Source organism: Camelus dromedarius, chromosome 24 (assembly GCF_036321535.1).
Source record: "Camelus dromedarius isolate mCamDro1 chromosome 24, mCamDro1.pat, whole genome shotgun sequence".
In the NCBI taxonomy this organism is placed as follows: domain Eukaryota; kingdom Metazoa; phylum Chordata; class Mammalia; order Artiodactyla; family Camelidae; genus Camelus; species Camelus dromedarius.
Genome location: NC_087459.1, coordinates 21,049,328 through 21,069,300, shown reverse-complemented (window position 1 = coordinate 21,069,300; position 19,973 = coordinate 21,049,328). Strand labels below are relative to the sequence as shown.

Genomic DNA, 19,973 nt, shown 5'->3' with positions numbered 1-19,973 from the left:
TTCTCTAAGTCCCACATGAATAATGCTCATTGTGAAGAAGTAAAATATTGTTCAAATGTACAGACTAAAAAAGTTATAATACTCTTTAATCCCTTCCTCCAGAACATTTTCCTTTCCAAGATGAACACTGTTGGCAGTTCACTGTATATTCTTCAGACTTTTTTCTGTGCTTACACATATAAGTAAAAATTTGCAGATAGCTGGAAATGTATCTTCTTTTGCTTAACAATATACCTCAGAGACCTTTCTATATGTAGAGCAGCTTTAGTTTTTCAAATTGTCCAGTGCTATTCTGTAGTGGGGGTGTATGATAATTTTTCTATTGATGGAAATTAAACCCTTGTATGTACATCCTTGTAGGATGGATTCCTGGAAGTGTAATTGCTGGGTCAAAGGTTACAGTCATGTAAAATTTGATAGATTTTATTAAGTTGTCCTCCAAGAAGACCACCAATTTATATTACTAAAGCATATGGACGGATGTTTTTCTTTTCTTTTCGTAGTTTTAATCATACGTAGCATTTTGTACCACTATTAACAGAACAGTGTATTGTTTCCCATAAATTTTTGGTGTGTTTGTAATTTATAAATGAGTTATGATATCCTGAGAGGGGGTGTTTCAAACTTTATCCATTGATGGGCTTTTAAGTTACTTCCATTTGATAAAAAGTCGTTACAAATAATTCTGAAATGTGTGTACTCGTGACTGTAGCTTTATCCTTTTAGGTAATTTTCTTAGAATAAGTGGGATTATAAGGTTAAAGGTTAGGGATATTTTATGGTTCTAGGAAATTATGGTAATTTTTTTTCCTAAATAATTCTACATGCCACTGACTCTTTGGTGTGCTGTTTTCACTAGTCTTGCCAGTGTTAGTTTTTGTCTACAAAGAGTTTTCTCTTTTGCTAATAGAATGGTACTTGAACCAAGGTTTTGATTGTCATGTTGAGGTGAAGGACGTGTAGGGTCTGATTGGGTACAGAAAGGGGGGGGTGGAGAGAGAGGAGCAAGTTTGGTTTGGTTGGAGCAAGAGGAGTGAGATGAACAAACCAGATTGTTTGAATGATGTGCCAAGGAGTTTGTCATGTGATTTAAGAGCTGATAGGGAGCCAGTGTAGATTCTTGAGCTAAAGAGTGACTGAGTTCGAAGATGCGAGTGACTAAGAGCCAGAGGAGCTGGAGATAGTAATCCTGATTTGAGGGCAGGGGTTATGGGTGTGGCAAAGAAGAGGATGCCTAGTTGCTGGGCATCATCCAAGGAAAACTTTGAGACAGAGCTTAGGTGGTATAATTTGGCATCTGAGAACCACATTTAGCTGCTTCTAATACTAGTCTCACAGGGCATGTAGTGTGAGCTGACATGCCCTCTTCCCTCTCCAGGTCCAAGACAAGCTGTTGTTATCCGCGTGCCACTTACTAGTCTCACTGGCCACCACAGTGCGACCTGTCTTTCTGATCAGCATCCCCGCAGTACAGAAACTATTCAACAGAATCACCGATGCCTCTGCCCAGCGACTTGTCGATAAGGTGAGGCCCCAGGGCTACACAGAGCCATGTGGCTCAGACTCAGGGAAGCTGAGGAAGAAGAGTCTGGCTTTTTTTTTTTTTTTTTTTTGGCCCTCAGAGCTTACAGGCCGTGCCAGCGTAGATGGACATTGTACATGTGTGGCACTGATGCAGCCTCAGTGCTCTCTTGTTGTCACTCCCCAGCACAGTCAGTGTGCTGATTCAGACATAAAAAGTTCCTCCCAGTAGGCACCGAGGTGGTGCTGCTTTGAGAACTGGGAGTTTGGTATTATGAGCATCCTCTCTGCATTCTTTTTGGTTTAAAACAGTCTGCTTTTGTTGTTATATGTTTATTTTCTTAAGGTTGAGACACTCCAGACAAATATACTCTGCTAAAATCCTCCAGGAAGCTTAGGCTAGAAGTTTAAAAACAATAAAACGGGTGGGGTCAGAAGGGAGTTAAAGCGGTTACTCTTGAGCACCTGGGACATGAATGTATTGCTTCTAACCTGGCGCTGAGAGATTTTCTTAACAGCCCTGTTCTGAGTAGCTTCTTGGAGGGTGTCTGAAGCCAGCAGCTGAGGGACAAGTTAGATCCAGCCTCTGTGATTGCTCCCTCTGTAATGCTTCCAGCACCAGATTAGAGGGGAAGCGACAGCAGTAAGAATGATTATTGAGGCTGGCCCTGGGATGTGATGGACCCAGACTTAGTATTACTGCCTCAGTTTCTCTTTTCCCCTGGATGCCTGAATTGGACCAAAGTCCCAGGCCTGGATTGTAAGGAAGGAGCCTGAGCTCAGTGTGTGTGGTAGGTGCCCAAGGTGGTGTCAAGCACAGCTGCTCTGTGTCCACATTGCTCTTAAACCTCTGATGGATGCCTTGGGGTCTCTTCCAGGCCCAGGTGTTGGTGTGCCGTGCCCTCTCTAACATCTTGCTGCTTCCATGGCCAAACCTCCCAGAGAATGAGCAGCAGTGGCCCGTGCGCTCCATCAACCATGCCAGCCTCATCTCTGCACTCTCCCGAGATTATCGCAACCTGAAACCCAATGCTGTCGCCCCACAGAGGAAGATGCCACTGGATGACAGTAAGTGACCCCTCAGCAGGGGCAGCCTCAGGGGATAAGTAGGGCAGGCATTGTTCTTTCGTGGCAGATGGGGCTTGCCTCTGGGGCTCATGGGTGAATCATCTGTCCACAGTCACACAGCTGCTAAGCAGAAGAGTCAGACTCGGGGGTAGAAACCTGCTCATTCGTGGAATTCAGTGAACACATCAGCTGGGCCTATTTCCTGAATGCAGGAGGTCCCTTCTCTTACTTAAAATGTCAAAAATAAGAAAAATACCCATTTGAAGGCACTACTGATGGTGCCTTCCATGGATAAAAATCCTACAGTGATTATCAATCCATTTCAGATACGTGTATAAGCAGTCAAAGCAGTTCACTTCTACACACTGGGAAACAGGAATTTAAGAACTATCTTTTAAAACTGTTTTTAACCTTTCTCCAAATACAGATATTTTAGAGGCTTTGAAAGAGCTTAGTATCTTCACAAATGACACTTCAAATCTGATTATATTAAAGGAGGAAAAAAAGAATCAAGAGAGCGCAATAGTTCAAGTAGAAGGCATCAGATTTTTCTGAAAAATCTTCCTAAAATAGCAAATATTACAGAAATATTTTGAAAATACAAGTCTATTTTCACAAAAAGAAAATAACAGAACATTATCAGATGATGTCATTTATAGAATTCAACAAAAATGCGTTGTAAAATGTTAGAAATACTAATAAATACTCAACATTTTTTAAAAAAACATTACTTTTATGATCAGGAATATTAACATATGCTCATTGTACAAAAATATTAGAATAGTATACAGAAGGAAAATGAAACACATCTCACCATTTTTAGTATTTTAGAAAGTAACCCATTATTTTAACTATCTTGTTGTCCACCTTAATAATATAATAGACAATTATTTTACCAGCAAAAGCTAGTTTATTCGGGAATAGCCAGAGGAATTGCACTTTGGGATATGAGACCCATGGCAGAGGATAGGCAAATCCAAAGAATAAGAAAGGGGAACTTGCTTTTATAGGGTAAAGGGGGGGAGTTGGGAGGAGCTGTAATAACCAGAGTTCTCTGGAGAAACCTGGGAGTTCAGAGTATGAAGGCTTCTCATTGTTTGGGCTCCTACAGTCTCTGATTGGCTGGGCTGTCTTCCGGTGGAAGAGTAGTTTTCTTCCTCCTCCTGGATAAAGTAGGCAACACCTTCCTGTTTGTAGTAGTTGACAATACACGGTGGGGGATGGGAGCTCCCCCTGCAGGCCTGTCCTGACTCTTAGCTGAGGTTCTGTTCCCCACTGTCTTCCTTTTTCTATTTGTAAATATATTTTATAGTTATATAGTTGCATAAGAATGGCTGTCTTAATGAGGACATTCTGTGTGCTAGGCTCTTGCCTTGGTGATCTTAACATCCTCGTCAAATCTCTGGCTATGCCAGCATCAGCCTTCAGAGTCTAGTATTTGATCCTTGTTCTAAGTGTTCTGCATTCAGTAATTCATCTAATTCTAACATCAGCTTTATGAGATAGGTACTGTTAAATATCCTCATTTTATCCCTGAGGAAACTGAGGTATGGGAAAATCAAGTAACCTGCTCAGGGGTTACATATAGCTATTGTGGAATCATGTTTTATAAAGTTTAATGGTGTTTTCTCACTTTATCTTACATGTACTTACATCAGGCAGCATAGGCTAGGTTATGCTATGGTAGTAGCAAACAGTCCTCAAGGCTTAGTGGCTTTTATTTCTTGCTCATACTACATATCCAGTGTGGGTCAGGGGCTTGGGGAGGTCCTGCTTACTCTAGTCACTCAAGGCTCCATTGCAGTATGCACTTACACTGGGCAAGCAATGTGGTGAACTGTGGAGTGGTTCTTAGAAGTTCTTGCCTAGAAGTGACGCTTGTCATTTCCACTCACATTTCATTGGCCAGAGTGAATGGTTATATGGCCATGGCTTGACTGCAGAGCAGGTAGGAATTGTGATGCCACCATATGCTGGAAATACTTGCTGCATAGCATTAATAGTTTCCACAGTGAGCATAATGAAAAACATGGTTAACACTTGTTGAGTGTTTACTGTGTGCCAGGCGCTGGGCTGAGAACTTTATATACATTATTTAATTTAGTCTTCCCTATAGCCCTGTGAGGTGTGTCTTACTATCCTTATTCTACAAGTAATGAAATGAAGGCCTGGAAAGTTTTTCCTATCTCAACTTTATACTTTGCAAAAATGTCCAGACCTACAGAATAGTTGAAAGATTAAGAAAATGAGCAACTGTTTATCTTTCACCAGGATTCACCAGTTGTTAATATTTCGCCACACTTGTGTTCTTCTCGACCTCACACACGCTTTTTTCTTTTTAACTGAGCCATTTAAAGGAAGTTGCTGACATCAGCACTTTATCCCTGAATACTTAATTAACCTTTATCTTTGAGAACAAGATATTCTCTTATATAACCAGAACACCATTAATGCAACCAACCAAGCTGTGGGACATTGTTATAGTAATGTCATTTAACAAGTAGACCATGTTTAAATTTTCCCCAGTTGTTATCAAAATGTGCTTTTTGCTTTTTAAAAATCCAAGATACTTTCAAGGATCATGAGTTACATTTGGTTGTCACATCTCTTTAATCTCTTTTAATGTAAAAAAAATTCTTTTTTTTTTTTTTTTTTTTTACTATTTTTTTTTAATGACGTTGACTTTTTTTTTTTTAATGACATTGACATTTTTAGCGTCCAGGCCTATTTTCTTATAAAATACCCCATAATCTTGTTCTGTCTGATCGTCTCTAGCAGTCATTGGTGATGTTCGTGGGATCACCAGCTTTAGGCAGCGGCTGCCAATCTCTCCGTCATAAAGGTTGCTGCCCCCCCACCCCTACCCCGGTCCAGGCTCAGCAGGTGTAAATTGCTCCAGATCGTAGAGGAAGTAGTAGCGTCAGGAATGGTTCTGAAAAGTTTCAGATCCCCTGCTCTTCACCACATTGCCCTTTCTTCTTGAAAGCATTGTTTTTAATGGCTTTATAACATCCTATCCTGTGGAAGTACCACAATTTACATACCCTTTCTCTTATTACTACATATTAGTTTTTCAGTTTCACATATTAGTGCTTTTAGTTTTCCATTTTTCTGAATAAATCTTGGCTCTTGTTTAAGGTTTTGTTTGTTTTTTTGGTCTGTTTTTTGTTTTATTTTTTAATGGAAGTACTAGGGATTGAACCCAGGACCTCGTGCATGCCAAGCACATGCTCTACCACTGAGCTATACCCTCCACCCCCAGTTTTTGTTTGAATTTCCTTTATACATCAGAGGTCAGACTTGGGTCTCTTGACTCTGTTTTCTTTTCCCCCTGAGCTGTTTTCCCTGTGCCTCGTGTGTTCTTGGGGGAAGGGTCTGGCCAGTGCAGTTTCCTGGTTTGGTGAGTGTCCCTGTGCTGGTAGTGTTGAGAGAGCTGCTCCTTCAGGAGTACAGGTGCCTTTCCTTCACTTTCCAACATCCCCATGACCCACCTTCAGTGGCCAGGCTTGTTGTGCCATGTTTTCTTCATGCCCAGTCCTCTGAGTGCGTGATGAGGAAACTGAGACTCAGAATAAGCAGTGTCAGGAGTCAAACCTGATTCCACCTCCCTCCAAAGCATGTAACCTGTCTGCTGTCTCCTTCCCTGGGAGCTGCTGCTGCTGCCTGCACAGAGGCTGGTGAGCCCTGGGAGCCAGAGCCACCCAGAGAGCTGCCAGGTGGAGGCTGGCTCTCAGCCCAGCCTGGTTCCACTGCTGGAGCTCTGCCGGGGTTGAGTCGCCAGGCTCAGGCGGAGCCCCAGGGGGCTTCTTGAGGCAGCTGGTGGGAAGAGGAACCCTTTCCCACCAGAACCAAGGAATGTTGACAGCTTTCCTGTGCTGGTCTTCTTATATGCCAGGTGCTTTGCTGGAATCATTCTGAACCCTGTCTCTAATCCTCATGGCAACCCTGCAGGGGTGGGGGCTGTTGACCAACCCTGGTGTACTGACAAGAAACATGCCCCTGGTATATAGCCGTGTTGACCATGTGCAGTTCATACGCAGGCTCCTCTGATCTGGGCTCTCACTGTGTCCTCTGAGATCCTGCTTGTTTGCTAGCTCCTGCCTCTGTTTTCCCTCTGTGCTGTCTGGAGTCATCCACGAGCTCTTACATGGGGTATAGTTATATGTATTTATTGCCAATGTCATATAATATAATGCAGAATAATAATAAAAATTATATATTTTTTTAGGCCATAGGCCCAGTAGGCCAAGGATTAATCAGGTAGTTTATTCCTTACAGCAGTGGTAGATGTGCACAGCGGGTGTGGTGTGGATGGCCAGAGCCTTGCCTGGAATTGAAGGAGGGTGTTTGATCCACATGTGCCCATTCTTGCCTGTGGTAATTACCACGTGACACTTACTCTCACTGGTCTGCTCACCGTCTTACAGTCTGAAGTCTGAGACACCTCCAATGAGGGACATTTCATCTTCTCTGTGCATTTGTTTCAGGTGGATAGAGGCAGAATACAGGCAAAAACTGAGCAGGCTGGCTCACAGGCAACTGGCATCCTGGTAGGAAAGGGGGAACAAAAAAGAAAGAAATGGATATAGAAAGAGGGATACAGAGAGAGCCTTTGATAACTCAGTCAAGAGAGACTGAAAAAAAAAAGAGACTGAGTTCCTTCCCGATTTCTGTGTGATTGTCCTCTGAATACCTTTGCAGATTTCTCCCCTTCCCTGTGTTCCCTCTTAACTCTGCTTTATCCTCAGACAAGTCATAACGTGCAACTTAATCTTGGTTTGCAGCCAAAGTGATTATCCACCAGACACTTAGTGTCTTAGAAGATATCGTGGAGAATATCTCTGGGGAATCCACCAAGTCCCGACAGATCTGCTACCAGTCCCTGCAGGAATCCGTTCAGGTCTCCCTGGCCCTCTTTCCAGCTTTTATCCATCAGTCAGGTAGGAGCTGGTCGCAGGCCTCACTCCTGGGTGGTGCTGACAAGGACCAGAGTAACTGCTTAGCTCTGTAGAGCATGCCGAGTTTGTCGGCAGAGCAGGCCTTGCTGGTGAAGGCAGAGGGCTGTGACATCCTGTGACACTGGGTCACTTGGGAACATAAATGGATGACAGAAATAGGAGCATTATGTAGGAGCGGACAAAGAACTTTTTCTGATGAGTTCTACTTATTTTATGGCAAGGTGGGGTTTGCTGAGATGCTTCCCCTTGCCACACTCTGTCACTGTCACTGAGAGAGGCTCTTGCTAGGTCCCTGTGCTTGTGTCGCCTGGCTCTCATGAGAGCATTTACAGTAGTCTTGTCAGTCTTATGAGAGAAATATCGGGAGCTTCTCCATTAACAAATATTCACTGATTGCCTCTTGTGAACAATCAGAGTGTGCTGCTCAGGCCAGGACATACTGTACAAGATGATCGTTCAGGTCTGGAAGTGGAGCCACATTAAATGTAGACAATATTTTCTGCAGTTAATCCATTTAATGGCCCAGGGCCATGCAGTCTGAGTGCCCCCTCGTTATCCACTTTCAGCCACTTAACCCCTGACCCAGCTGCAGGGATTATTGGTCATAGAAATGACCGAAGCCCTCAGGTGCTGACCCAATTCAGTTGTTGCATCAGTGAGCACAAAATGACCCATCTGCAGTGAGAATTCTGCATGTGTCTGGATGCTGGGCAGTGAGGGTGGCTTCAAGATGACCTTCATTTCCTATCATGAGCTATCAGGCAGAGTTCACTGTATCAGAGCTGTTTTCTTAGCACGTTCTTAATTTTCTACTTTCCATCATTGGCTCTGATGGTGTTGGGGATGTGTCTTCCAGCAGGAAGCCTTGGAGAGGATAGTGCAGATTGCAGAAGGAAGACCATCAAGCCCAGGGCTTCTGTTTATCCCTGAGTGTGTGCCTCTCATCGTTTGCTTTGTCCCTTTATTTAGATGTGACTGATGAGATGCTGAGCTTCTTCCTTACTCTATTTCGAGGCCTTAGAGTACAGATGGGCGTGCCTTTCACTGAACAGATCATACAGACTTTCCTCAATATGTTTACCAGGTAACTGCAGACCTGCTGTCCTTGGTTTTTGGACACCACTTAGAGACTTGTTGGGACCTGGCTACAAAGCATGGGACTTTTTGCTCCTTTTCTTCACTTGTCACAAGTATTGGTTTTCATGCTGGTCCCCAGAGAAACATTTCTTTGTGCTTTCTCTTGTCTGCAGAGAACAGTTGGCCGAGAGCATCCTCCACGAAGGTAGTACTGGCTGCCGGGTGGTTGAGAAGTTCCTGAAGATCCTGCAGGTGGTGGTCCAGGAACCTGGCCAGGTGTTCAAGCCCTTTCTCCCCAGCATCATCTCCCTGTGCATGGAGCAGGTGTATCCCATCATCGCAGAGGTATGAGGGGCTGGGGTGGTTCCCTGTGCTGCCTCCTGACTGCAACTGAGGAAGGAATGAAATGTTGAGGAAAATGTGTTCTAAAGCTAATTTCTTAGTTATTTTATTTTTCTTGTAAAGTAATTTTTCTTGCAAGAACAAATGCCATTAGCTTGGTACAGTTTTTTTGTTTTCGTTTTTTTTTAATATGTGTTGAGTTACTTAGAAACTAGTGTAGTGTAAGCATAGCAGGTTAATGTCACAAGTTTGGTTGGTAAGGAAAATCAGTCTCCCATGGCAAACAATTTATAACTTAAGGTGAGTATGTGGTTTTCTCCAGCAAACACTGTTTTAATAACAAATGTTAATAATAACAACAATACTTTATAATACTTTCCTATTAAGAACTTTCATGATCTCAAGGGTACAAAACAAGTTCTTGGAACCATTCAGAGCTTTCATTGTTAGAAAGCTCTTTGTCCTTCTTTGAAAACAGACACCTAGCATGACAAAATCCAAAATAAGTATAAATGTATATTTAGTTTAAGTTTTCTATAATAGGTAAATAAGTGCCAGCCTTTCTTACTGCTCAAATTCAGGCTTAGGTAAGTCCGGTTGCTTTGCCTCATTAAACACACCTGCGCCCTCTGAGGATTCCTGCCATGGAAGCTGGTGCCCTCTGGTCTTAACTTAATTTTAATCAAGGCCGAGTTAAAAAGATCTGGGCCTTATAATTTTGAATTCTGCCGAGACAGCTTGAGTAATGTGACCTGCCATGCTCTTGAGTGATGTGGAGGTTTTTGGATAAACTAGAAAATACTGCCTAGCCTGCCTCCCTCTCCTCTCGTCCTCCTGCCAGTGAAAGAGGAGACAGGCTCAGAGAGCTGCCTCCACCTGGAGGTCCTCTAATGCTGCTTTCAGTGGTTTCTTAGTGCTCTTTAGTCTCCTTTTCTGTAGCGAGCAGAGCCACTTTGAAGTCTTATTTGTCTTTATCCTTATCCTTATGTTGGCATAAGACCAACAGGTGAGCTGGGACAGCATTTTTTAATCCTGGAAAAGGAACAGCACAACCAGGATGTGACAGTTCAAACCAGCTGCTTTTGAAATAGGAAATCCATATTCCTAATTGTTCTTCCATTTAGTAGCCTTTTTTCCTAGCTTAAAAAGCTGAGTGCCTCCATCAGAAACAGGGCCCCTTGGCACCCACCCAGGCGTCCTGTGTCAGCCGGGGCCCTGTCTCTGCCGGGGTACTCCTTGTTGGAACTGCTGGCCCACAGGGGCTCAGGAGGATGAGAGCGTGGGTGGGGAGCTGACACGCTGCTTACTGTTACCAGGCCTCTCTCAGACCCCTTTGTTACCTGGGCCCAGGCTATGAGTGACTCCCTCACGTAGGAAGGGAAGGTTTGAGGGTCTGTGTGTGTCTCCACAGCGCCCCTCCCCTGATGTGAAGGCTGAGCTGTTTGAGCTCCTTTTTCGGACGCTCCATCACAACTGGAGGTATTTCTTCAAGTCCACTGTCCTGGCCAGTGTCCAGAGGGGGATTGCTGAGGAGCAGATGGAGAATGAGCCCCAGTTCAGTGCCATCATGCAGGTAACGTGGAAGAGCTGGTGAGGCTGCCATTTGATCCAAGATCAGACAGGCCCTCCTGGACACCACCTGGGTCCGTTGGCTGACTGTCTCTTTGTTTGCTCCCTGGCATACAGTCCCACTTCCTCAAACGTGGTCACTGCAACAAGTTCTGTTTTTGAAGCTTTGTGGTTTTGGGTCTGAAGCTCGTCTCTGCCTCTTAGTACCTGTGAAGTTAGTTAACTTCTGGAGCCTTAGGTCTCTCCATCTGTCTGGTAGGGATAACACTGCCTATTTCCTGGTTTGCGGAGTTAAATGAGGGCACACACAACATTCCCGGCACAGGGAGTGCTGGGTAGATGTCCGTTCCCTTGGCCTTGCAGCAGTGTTCCCACGTGTAAGGAGACTGCCTGCCTCGGGATCCCCTGGGGCCCTGCTTAGCTGCACGCTGACTGAGTGGACTCTCCTGGGGAGGGGCCAGTCAGCTGCATTTTTTAAAAATAATTGAAGTATACTCGACCTACAACACTATGTTAGCTGATCTGCATTTTTGAAAGAGAACCCTGACTTGCCCCATGTTGGGAGAAGCACTGCCTTGTGGTTCAGTGCTCCCTTTTAGATCCTGTTACACCCTAGAGAGCGAGTTCTCTGGGGGCTGAGCACATGCTGTGGAAGACAGGGGCGGCCTCCCCCTGCCAGGATGGCTGGCCGGTCAGCGACCGCTTTCAGGCACTCTCCTTGTTCTGCACTCAGTTGTATAACCTTATTATTCTGAGCCTCAGTTGGAGTAGAGGGTTTTTCTGTTTGTTTGGTTTTTTTTGTTTTTTTTTTTTCCAGTGCGAGCTTTTCCTCACGGGGAAGCCAGAGGGATTCTACCACTCCTCCCTTCAGCTCCCCGCCAACTCGCACGCACTCCCTGTGCGGAGATTCCTCTCTGGAAGAGCAGATGTTCCACCCCTGGTCTCTGCGGTTGTTTCCCTGTACTTTCATCTCCGACGCCCCATTGCGGGCTTGGGTTTGGAGTATTCAGTGCTTGCCCCTCTCGCCCTCGTACCTCCCTCTTAAACTCTGTCCTTGTGTAAGACTTTTTTGGTAGACTGATGCCTGATCCTCTGTTCAGGACTGTAATAGCCACTCTGGGAAACAGCTTCACGTTTGGCAGTTAATTTATAAAGTTAAAACGTATAGTTACTATGTGATCTAGCATCCCGCCTCTAAATATTTTACTGAAGGTGAATGAAAACATATATTCCCACAACCTGTACACAGATGTTTATAGTGGCTTCTTTCATAAAAATTGCTAAAAGCTGGAAGCAATCCAAATATCCATCAGCTGGTGAGTAGATAGACTGTGGCAGGTGCTACCCAGCAGTCAAAAGGAACACGTTCCCACGCACACACAGCATAGATGACTTCCGTGTGTGCTGTGCTAGGTGAAGGAAGCCAGACCTGGAGGGCTGCTTGCTACAGGATTCCATGCTGTTATATGATGCATGTTCTAGAATAGGCACATCTAGAGGAACAGAGAATGAGCAGTGGTTGCCTGGGGCAGGGGGAGAGTACTGACGACAAAGGGAGCTTGAGGGAACTTTTGGGGAGAGGGAGACGTTCTGTATCTTAATTGTCATGGTGGGTAGGTGACTCTGTGGTCAGAATCACACAGTGGTGAGCCTCAAAAGGGTGAATATTACTCTGTCACACTTTGATAAACTAACTTTAAAAAATAAATAAAACCATTGGGCACTCTTCACTGCAGCAGGGATTACATGATCCCCTTACATGCAGTTGAGGAGCCCAAGGACAGAATGGCAAGGGGTCACCGGCTTCTAGGGAGTGTCCTGCACACCAGTGGGTGTGCATGTCACTGGCCCTCCCTACTCCTCCACTGTCACTTTCTGTCAGAGCAGGGCTCTTTGTGTTTTAGGGGGCAAAGGGGTATTTCTTTCTGCCCTTGAACTAGTAACTTCCACAGCCCAGAAACAGCAAAGCAGTTTAAAAATTTGCTCTCACTTAACCTCAAGGTAGAGGCAGCCAGTTGGGAAGGAGCCTTCAAGGATTTGTGGTTTATAAGACCTGGGATGCCAAGGAGAGGATGGGCAAGTGGTTGGCATTGGGTTGAGGGGAGGAGGGCAGCCTTTGGTGCCTGCCAAGATGGCTGAGGTATTTGACTAGGGGTGTTAGCCTCTTCCTTTAAAGACAGATCCTGTTGGGGTGGATGGGTAGAGTTTTATTACAGAAGGTGTAAGATGAAACCAAACAAGAAATGAGGCCCAAGGGGGAGGACTTAGGAGCTAAGACTACTCCGGAGCGTTCCACAGATCTGAGGGGACAGGCCAGGAGAATGAGGCAGCAGAAGCCCTCGCCCTGCATCCAGGGAGCTGGCTGCAGAGTGTTGGTTCCTAGGGCGTAGGTAGTGCCCTAGAAGGGCTGGGTCTGAGGGTGTTTAAATGCTGCTTATAAAATGGTGGTCTTATTTCCTAGGCTTTCGGACAGTCCTTTCTGCAGCCTGATATCCACCTATTTAAACAAAATCTGTTTTACTTGGAGACTCTCAACACCAAGCAGAAGCTCTACCACAAGGTAAGTGCCCCTCCTCTTAGAAATCGGTTTCTTCATCAGAGGTGTCCCGGGCCGGGCTGAGTCCCACCCTTCTCAGGTCAGCGCTGCAGAGCATGACGGGAGCCCTCCCGGCCGTCACTCACCCTGGTCTCTGTCTGTCTGCAGAAGATCTTCCGGACCACCATGCTGTTTCAGTTTGTGAACGTGCTGCTCCAGGTCCTGGTTCACAAGTCCCACGACCTTCTGCAGGAGGAGATTGGTATCGCCATTTACAACATGGCCTCTGTGGACTTTGATGGCTTCTTTGCAGCCTTCCTCCCAGAGTTCCTGACCAGCTGTGACGGTGTGGATGCCAACCAGAAAAATGTGTTGGGGCGGAACTTCAAGATGGATCGGGTGAGGAGAGAGAGAGAGGCCAGGCTGAAGTGAAGGCAGGCGTGGGCTCTCCAGCCAGCGCCTGTTCGGTGAGGTGGGGGCAGGCTGCCTTGTGCGTGGTTGTGCCCCTGGTAGTGGTGGCTCCACTGTAGCTCGTGCGGCTCCCGGATGACTCGGTGCTGTGGCTGGCTTGAGGGGTACATGCTCTCCCCCAGCGGTGGCTTCTGCAGCACGTATGTTCTTCGTTGCAGCCACTGGTACTCAGGTCCAGCCCCAGCTGTCCATCTGATTAGTCTCAGCTTCTTTGTACTCACTATGCCCTGTTGAGCACACCTCCGACTGGGGCCCAGCTGTTGTGTCCTCATTGGTTGTGAATCAGTTACAGCCGAACTTGCGGACAGGCTGAGAAAGAAGATTGATGCTTGGAACTGCATCTCTGGGTCCCCAGGGTTGGAGGTGGGGCCCTGGACTCTTTCCAGATGCCAGGCTCTGCAGGGGCTGACCTGCTGCCGGGTCCTGGGAGGAGCCCTCACAACACACACGCTCTTGCCCCCAGCGGTCCACCCGGGGAAGATGAGGTGGGGCTGTCCCGCCCGTGCAGCCCCTTGGGTGGGAACTGGGCTGGTGAGGTCTCTAGATGCGCACAAAGCCGTCGTTACTAGTGTGTCTGGGTCTAGTGGTACCCAGCTTCTCCTGTCCCAGGGTTCTGATTCCTCACCTGCCCTCCTCCTTCCTATGTCAGCTGTTAAGTCTCTGCTTCTCACCTGAGAGGCTCTTCCTGGAACTTCTCCTGTAGAATAATTTTTGTCTTTCACCACCTCACACTTGATACAGTGACATCTTCTCTTTCTCCCACATCCTCTTGGTGTTGCTGACCCTACTCCTGCACACGAGCAGCCTGTCCACGGTTCCACTTCAGTGTTCAGGGTTGCATGTTGCTCTGGCTGGAGCAAACTCTACTTACTCCTTGCAGGTCTCACCTGTTAAATGTGCCAGGAGAGTTCTTTCTCAGACTCAGCTCCTGTCTTCCTTTGACTTGGAGTCTTTCTCTCCTTGGGATCGATCTTGTTTTTTCCTGAGCTTGACGTTCACGTCAGCTACTTGGGTATTTTGTCATCTTTGTCCTGGAGGCCAAATCCTAATATTTAATGATCAGTTTCTGATTACATCAGTATCAGTCAACTTCTCCTCCTCCCTCTTCCTCCTCCTCCTTTTTTTTCAGTCAACTTCTTGATTTAAAGTGATTTCCACATCTAGGTATGCATCAGAGCTCCTGGGGTGCTTATTAAAAATGCATAAATATACTCCTGTATTCGATTCAAGGAACTCGAATTTGGCATTTGGGAGCCACTGATTAGGAAAACATCTCTTGGTTTGTTTTCTTGAGGATGAAATAAGTAAAGGAATCAGCACCTTCACTCATTCATCCCCTGTGTATCTGAAGTTGGCTGCCTCTCCGGCCTTGCGCCAGGTGTCCAGAGCTCCCTGCTCCCTGCCTTCAAGGAGTCTTGCTGGAGAGACAGGCAACAGCGCCCTCTGTGGACCACACTGAGCCAAGCACCTTGTGTGCTTTCCAACAGCTTTCTCAAGTGTCGGTCCTGTTAACCCCATTTCACAGATGAGCCCAGGCTCAGAAAGGTTAGCAGTTAGTTGGCAGTTACAGAACTTGGGACTGATAGAGCCGGGAAGCAGGCTCCAGAGCCTGCATGCACCGTCCACAAATACGGTGAGCTTACAGAGCTTGGAGCAGAGGCGCCAGCCTAGCCCACTGGGGCCAGGAAATAGGTGTCCGAATGGCCTTTTTGGAGCGGGCAGGCTTTGAGCTGAAGTTTGAAGCGGAGGAGATGTTGGCCAGGTACCTGGAGCCCTAGGTGGAAAAGGTGCTGCAGACGTGGCTGGGCTGGCCGTGGTGGGGGGAGGCGTGTGCTGGCAGCCACACCGGTGCTCACGGGCGACACCAGGCTGGATCCCCTCCCTTCCTGTCTGTGTGACCTGCGGCAAGTCTCTTCATCTCTCCGAGCTTCCCTTTCTTTACCTTTAAAATGGTGGTACTGATGAGCCTGCATCACAAGCTGGTGTGAGGATTAAATGAGTTTGTACCTGAATTGCTTGGGACGGGGCCTGGCACGTGGTGGGCTCTCGGGGAGCATTAGCTGTTGCTCCTTCTCCCACCGTGCCTTTACTGACACATGGGGAAAGAGTGAGTAGAAGTTTCGAGTTTTGTAAAATGCAGATCTCCAGGGTGCGCTGTGGGGTAGAAGTGGCTGGGGGGTGGGGGTGATTTGGGGTGTCGTGTGGGGCTGGGCTGCAGCTGTGCCCCTGCCTTCCAGGACCTGCCCTCGTTCACCCAGAATGTGCACAGGCTGGTCAACGACCTGCGTTACTACAGACTCTGCAACGACAGCCTGCCCCCCGGCACCGTGAAGCTCTAGGCACAGCCTGCTCACCGCCCGAGGGACGCCAGCTCCCGCCACTGCGCCACCTGCACCTGCTGCCACCGGTGTCTCCCAGCCGGGCCAAAGCAGCGTGGCCTGCCCCCGCCCTCCTCCATGCCCCTCTCCTGCCACCTGCCCAGCAGAGCTGGTGCCAGGGTGTCTCAGCACTGGTTGGAGTGCCCGGGGCATTTGGAGCAGGCAGGGGTCACGCAGCCAGGTACCAGGGAGGCACCGGGAAGCCCCGTGGGGTGGTCTCTGCCGATCATGCGTGTGTCAGTCATGAGGCCGAAATGCCAAGGACAGCTGTGACGGTGCCACCTTCTCACCATTCCACCTCCCCACCCCTCCCCGGCCCAGCCGGCTCAGGAGAGGCATGATGTTGGAACTGTTTGGCACTTCTGTCAAGCCTCTCCCCCCCTTCCCCCCTCAATTGCCTTGAAGTCTCTGCTCTTTGTCGGAGATTTGCAGACTCGTGGGGTTTTTTTGTTTTTTGGGTTTTTTTGTTCTTGTTTTCTCATCATTCCATTGTGATACCAAGAAACTAAGAAGCTTAATGAAAAAATAAAATGCTTATGTTGTTGTTATATAAATGCTGGTTAGGGAGGTTTTTTCCCACTCACAGCTTCCTCCAGGGCCAGCATCCAAGTGAAGGGGACCCTCCTAGTGGGGAGCAGCGCAGTGAGGGGGAGGCCTGTGCCCTGGAAGAGCCTGCCAGGGGAGGACTGACTTGGGTGGTGTCTGGTGACGTCCCGTCCTCTTCTAGATAATGTCTTTCACCCTGAGAAGATGCAGGGTCCCGTTTCTTCTGTTCAGGGAGGGTGGGGACTTGGTCTTAACTGACAGTTGGCCTAGTGGTGGAGGTGGGTGTGGAACCAGGTGGTATCCGCCCTCCTGCTCCTCAAAACGTGGGCTCCTACTCCTCCCCCTCCCAGAGAATGGACCCCTCGATGGACCAGCGTCTCGCCTGAGGATGGCCGGGAGGTGGAGTTCTCTTGATGAAGATTATCTGAGAGTGGTGGTTGGAGAGGGGAGGGGAGATGGTGTAGCCAGCTGGGGGAGTAGGTGGGACTCAGGGTTCACTGGTTTGGCCTTGGTCAGCTGTTCATGTGTGGAAATGGACTTGTCCTCGAAGTTTCTGGGAAAATGGATCAGCAGCTCCTCCTGCTTTAGGTGTCACAGGGACTGGACAGACGGGACTGGGTAGCTTCTAATGAATACCATGCCAGGAGGTTCGCTCACCTGAAAATGAGGGTAAGGGTGTGTTCTCTGAAGGGGAGGATGGCCATTAGCTAGATCGGGGGAGGAAGAGAGTTGGGGGCCGAGGGCTTCTACTTCTGAGATCATTCTGTACAAGAATCACTGGGTGGGAATGGGGATCTGGGCTGGGTCTGAGCAACATGTGAGGTGGGGTGTGTGTGCGCACAGCCCTTGCTCCGTATCAGTCACAGCCTCCCAGCTGCAGCTAGCCTCACTAAAGAGTTCATAGAGGAGGGAATTGAAACTTCAGTCGCTCTTCTATAGAAGGGAATTAACATCCAATTATTCTCAGGCTGTAAATACCGCCTCACCTGCCTGCTAGGGAAGGCCAGGAGCACTCTCAATGCCTGAGATTATGAAAGGGCTTTTTGAGTGCCTAGAGGTGGAGTGGGTGAGGGGATGGGTTTTGTCACCTGTGAATCCTACCCTTGGACAGAACACAGGCAGGACTTGGGATGATAGGGGAAAGGCCTTGAGGACTAAGGTGGGCTGGGATGGAGGATTTTTCTCAAAGACTGATGGGCACAGCCCCAGCTGTATGGACTGTGTTGAGCTCCCAGTCCTTGGCGGTCGGCATAAAGAGGCTGGGTGACCTGCAGGAAGGGTCCCACCCCTGGGATGGAGTCAGACAGATTTCTGATTCGATTCCTCTTGACTGCAGTGCCCCATGTAGGGGCTGGCACAGAGCAGGCCTCAAAGAAGCATGGCTGGAATTGGATGAGTTCTCAGGCCCTTGGCAAATCCAGAAACAGCCCTTACATGCTGAGGATGGGGATACGGGAAGGCTAGAGATGGACCAGAGGGAGACTTTAGGTCAGTCTCAGCTGGGGACAGATAATGGCTGGGAAGTTTTTCAGCCACCTTCGTGTGCAAGGAAGCTGTCCTAGCTCCATTCTGGTCCCCATGTCCGGCTTCCTCCCTAGGTTATATCATTTGCATCCTGCAAAGAAAGGCGCAGCCAGTGGCTTTGGGAAGGAAGGGATCTGGTGAAACATTTATCTTCAATTTATCTACGATTTCCAGTATTTTCCTCCACTGCCTACCATTGGCCTCATGCAATGGAGGATTGACTTTTTTAACAGCTCTTTTTTTTCTTCGACTATGAAATGTAGAAGAATATGTGGAAAATGCAGAAAACTGGCGGGGGGGGGGCCAGGGGGAGCTAATCCCAGTTCCCAGAGAAAACCAATTAATATTTTGGTGAATTTTCTTTCCAGATTTCCCTATATGTGTGGAAATATATATGGTTTTCCATTTCCTTTTTTTTTTCTTTACACACTGAGTTTCAGTTTTTGTAGTCTTTCAAAAATGTACCTAACATGACCATTTTTCTCATTATGTAATTCTGTGAAAACATGATTTTTAACAGCAGATGGTATTCTATCATATGGCTGTACCGTGGTTTGTTTATAATTTTTCTTATTACAAATGAGGCTGCAGTGAGCATCCTTCTACATAAATCTTGGTGCTCGTCTGATTATTTCCATAGGTCCAGTTCCTGTACGTGAAATTGCTGGGTCACATATTTTTGAGGCTTGTGATATCACTGGGGCCCAATTTCTATTCAGAAGAAGGATAAAAGTTAGAGACTTCAGAGCTGCAAAATGCCTGAGCTGTAAGTCTCCGCTGGGACCATTTGACCAAATCAGCCCCTAGTTTTGTGGGTCCCCAGAACTCTGAGCCCCAGGGCCTCTTGGCTGGTTGGTGGCGGCCTAACACTTCTGAGGAGCATCATTGTCCCAGACTGACCTCCCTGCAGGGTGGCTGGGACTGGGGAAAGGAGAGAGCTTATAGTTCTAGTTGGTTCCTTGAGCCTTGACAGGAACCGTGATTGATGGTGGCTCAGCAGTTTACCCAAGTTACTGAGTGCCTCTGTAAGCCAGAGACTGGCCTGCGAGTGAAGGATTTGGAGATTAATAAGACACAGCCTGTGTCTGCAAGGAGTTCACAGACCAGTGAGGAGGCAGGCAGGCAGACCTTTGCAGAACCTAAGTGCTAAGTACCGTGATGGGGGTTAGGAGTCCAGCAAATGGACACAGGGTTGTAGAGGGAACTAGGGGAGGGCCGAGAGAAGGGGAGCCTTCACTGCTGGTGATGATCATCTGAGCAGGTCCCTGAAGGATGGGGAGGAGCTCGCCCGTGGGCAAGTGGTGTAGAGAGGGTGAAGACACAGGCGTGACGGCGTCTTAAGGCTGGCATGCTGACTGGAGACATTTGAAGATTGCCGTGAAGCTTGGGTGGAGAAATGGGTAAGTGACACCATTAGCAGTAATTCTGGGACAACAGGTGTGAGCTGGGACTTCAGTTCTCCCAAATCCTGGAAGGGAAACTGCCCCTGTGAGGCTTGTGTCATGGAAGACAGGTGACCCCTGGTGTCCTTCCTTCTAGATTCACACGCAGCAGCCTGGCTCCTGCAGAGGGATTGGCTCTGAGCTGGTCCCAAGCACTGAGACAAACAGATGACAGGCAATGTCATATTCGTCCTAGCAAGCATTTTGACTAATTTGGGTCACCTCCCCACCAGCTCTTGGGGGAAAGCTGGGGTCTTCCCTGACCCTCTGGACCTTAGCTGGCTGTCGTCCTCCAGGTCCTCCTCTCCTCGGAAGCTCTCATGCACACCCCTTGACCGTGAGGCTTCCTTACTGGCCCCATGGCACCTGTGTCCCCCACCGGAATGAGATCTCCTGGAAGACGGGGGCGTCTGTGTCCCCAGCACTCAGTGTAGGACCGGGCCTGGCCTGCAGCAGGTGCCCCCAATATTGAGTGTGAGAATTTTCCAGATCTATCCAAGTGGGTTTTTCCCTGGGGTCACACTGAGGTCTCTTGTCTGAT

General features: G+C 47.8%; 1 protein-coding gene and 1 non-coding gene across 4 annotated transcripts in view; one reads left to right on the top strand and one right to left on the bottom strand.

The window, feature by feature from the left end:
* The window catches only part of XPO6 (exportin 6), a 96,280-nt gene extending 79,806 nt beyond the window's left edge, over positions 1 to 16,474 (top strand). For all 3 annotated transcript variants that reach the window (XM_031433004.2, XM_064478547.1, XM_010990904.3), the window contains 9 exons: positions 1,379 to 1,525; positions 2,400 to 2,589; positions 7,374 to 7,529; positions 8,517 to 8,631; positions 8,798 to 8,969; positions 10,378 to 10,539; positions 12,997 to 13,095; positions 13,240 to 13,470; positions 15,780 to 16,474. In XM_031433004.2, the coding sequence (XP_031288864.1) occupies positions 1,379 to 1,525; positions 2,400 to 2,589; positions 7,374 to 7,529; positions 8,517 to 8,631; positions 8,798 to 8,969; positions 10,378 to 10,539; positions 12,997 to 13,095; positions 13,240 to 13,470; positions 15,780 to 15,881 (1,374 nt within the window). In that variant the 3' untranslated portion in view covers positions 15,882 to 16,474. The remainder of the gene's footprint in view (positions 1 to 1,378; positions 1,526 to 2,399; positions 2,590 to 7,373; positions 7,530 to 8,516; positions 8,632 to 8,797; positions 8,970 to 10,377; positions 10,540 to 12,996; positions 13,096 to 13,239; positions 13,471 to 15,779) is intronic.
* Positions 5,771 to 5,843, bottom strand: TRNAA-GGC (transfer RNA alanine (anticodon GGC)). The gene has a single exon. It is a non-coding gene; the product is annotated as a tRNA-Ala (tRNA).
* Positions 16,475 to 19,973: the final 3,499 nt, after the last annotated feature.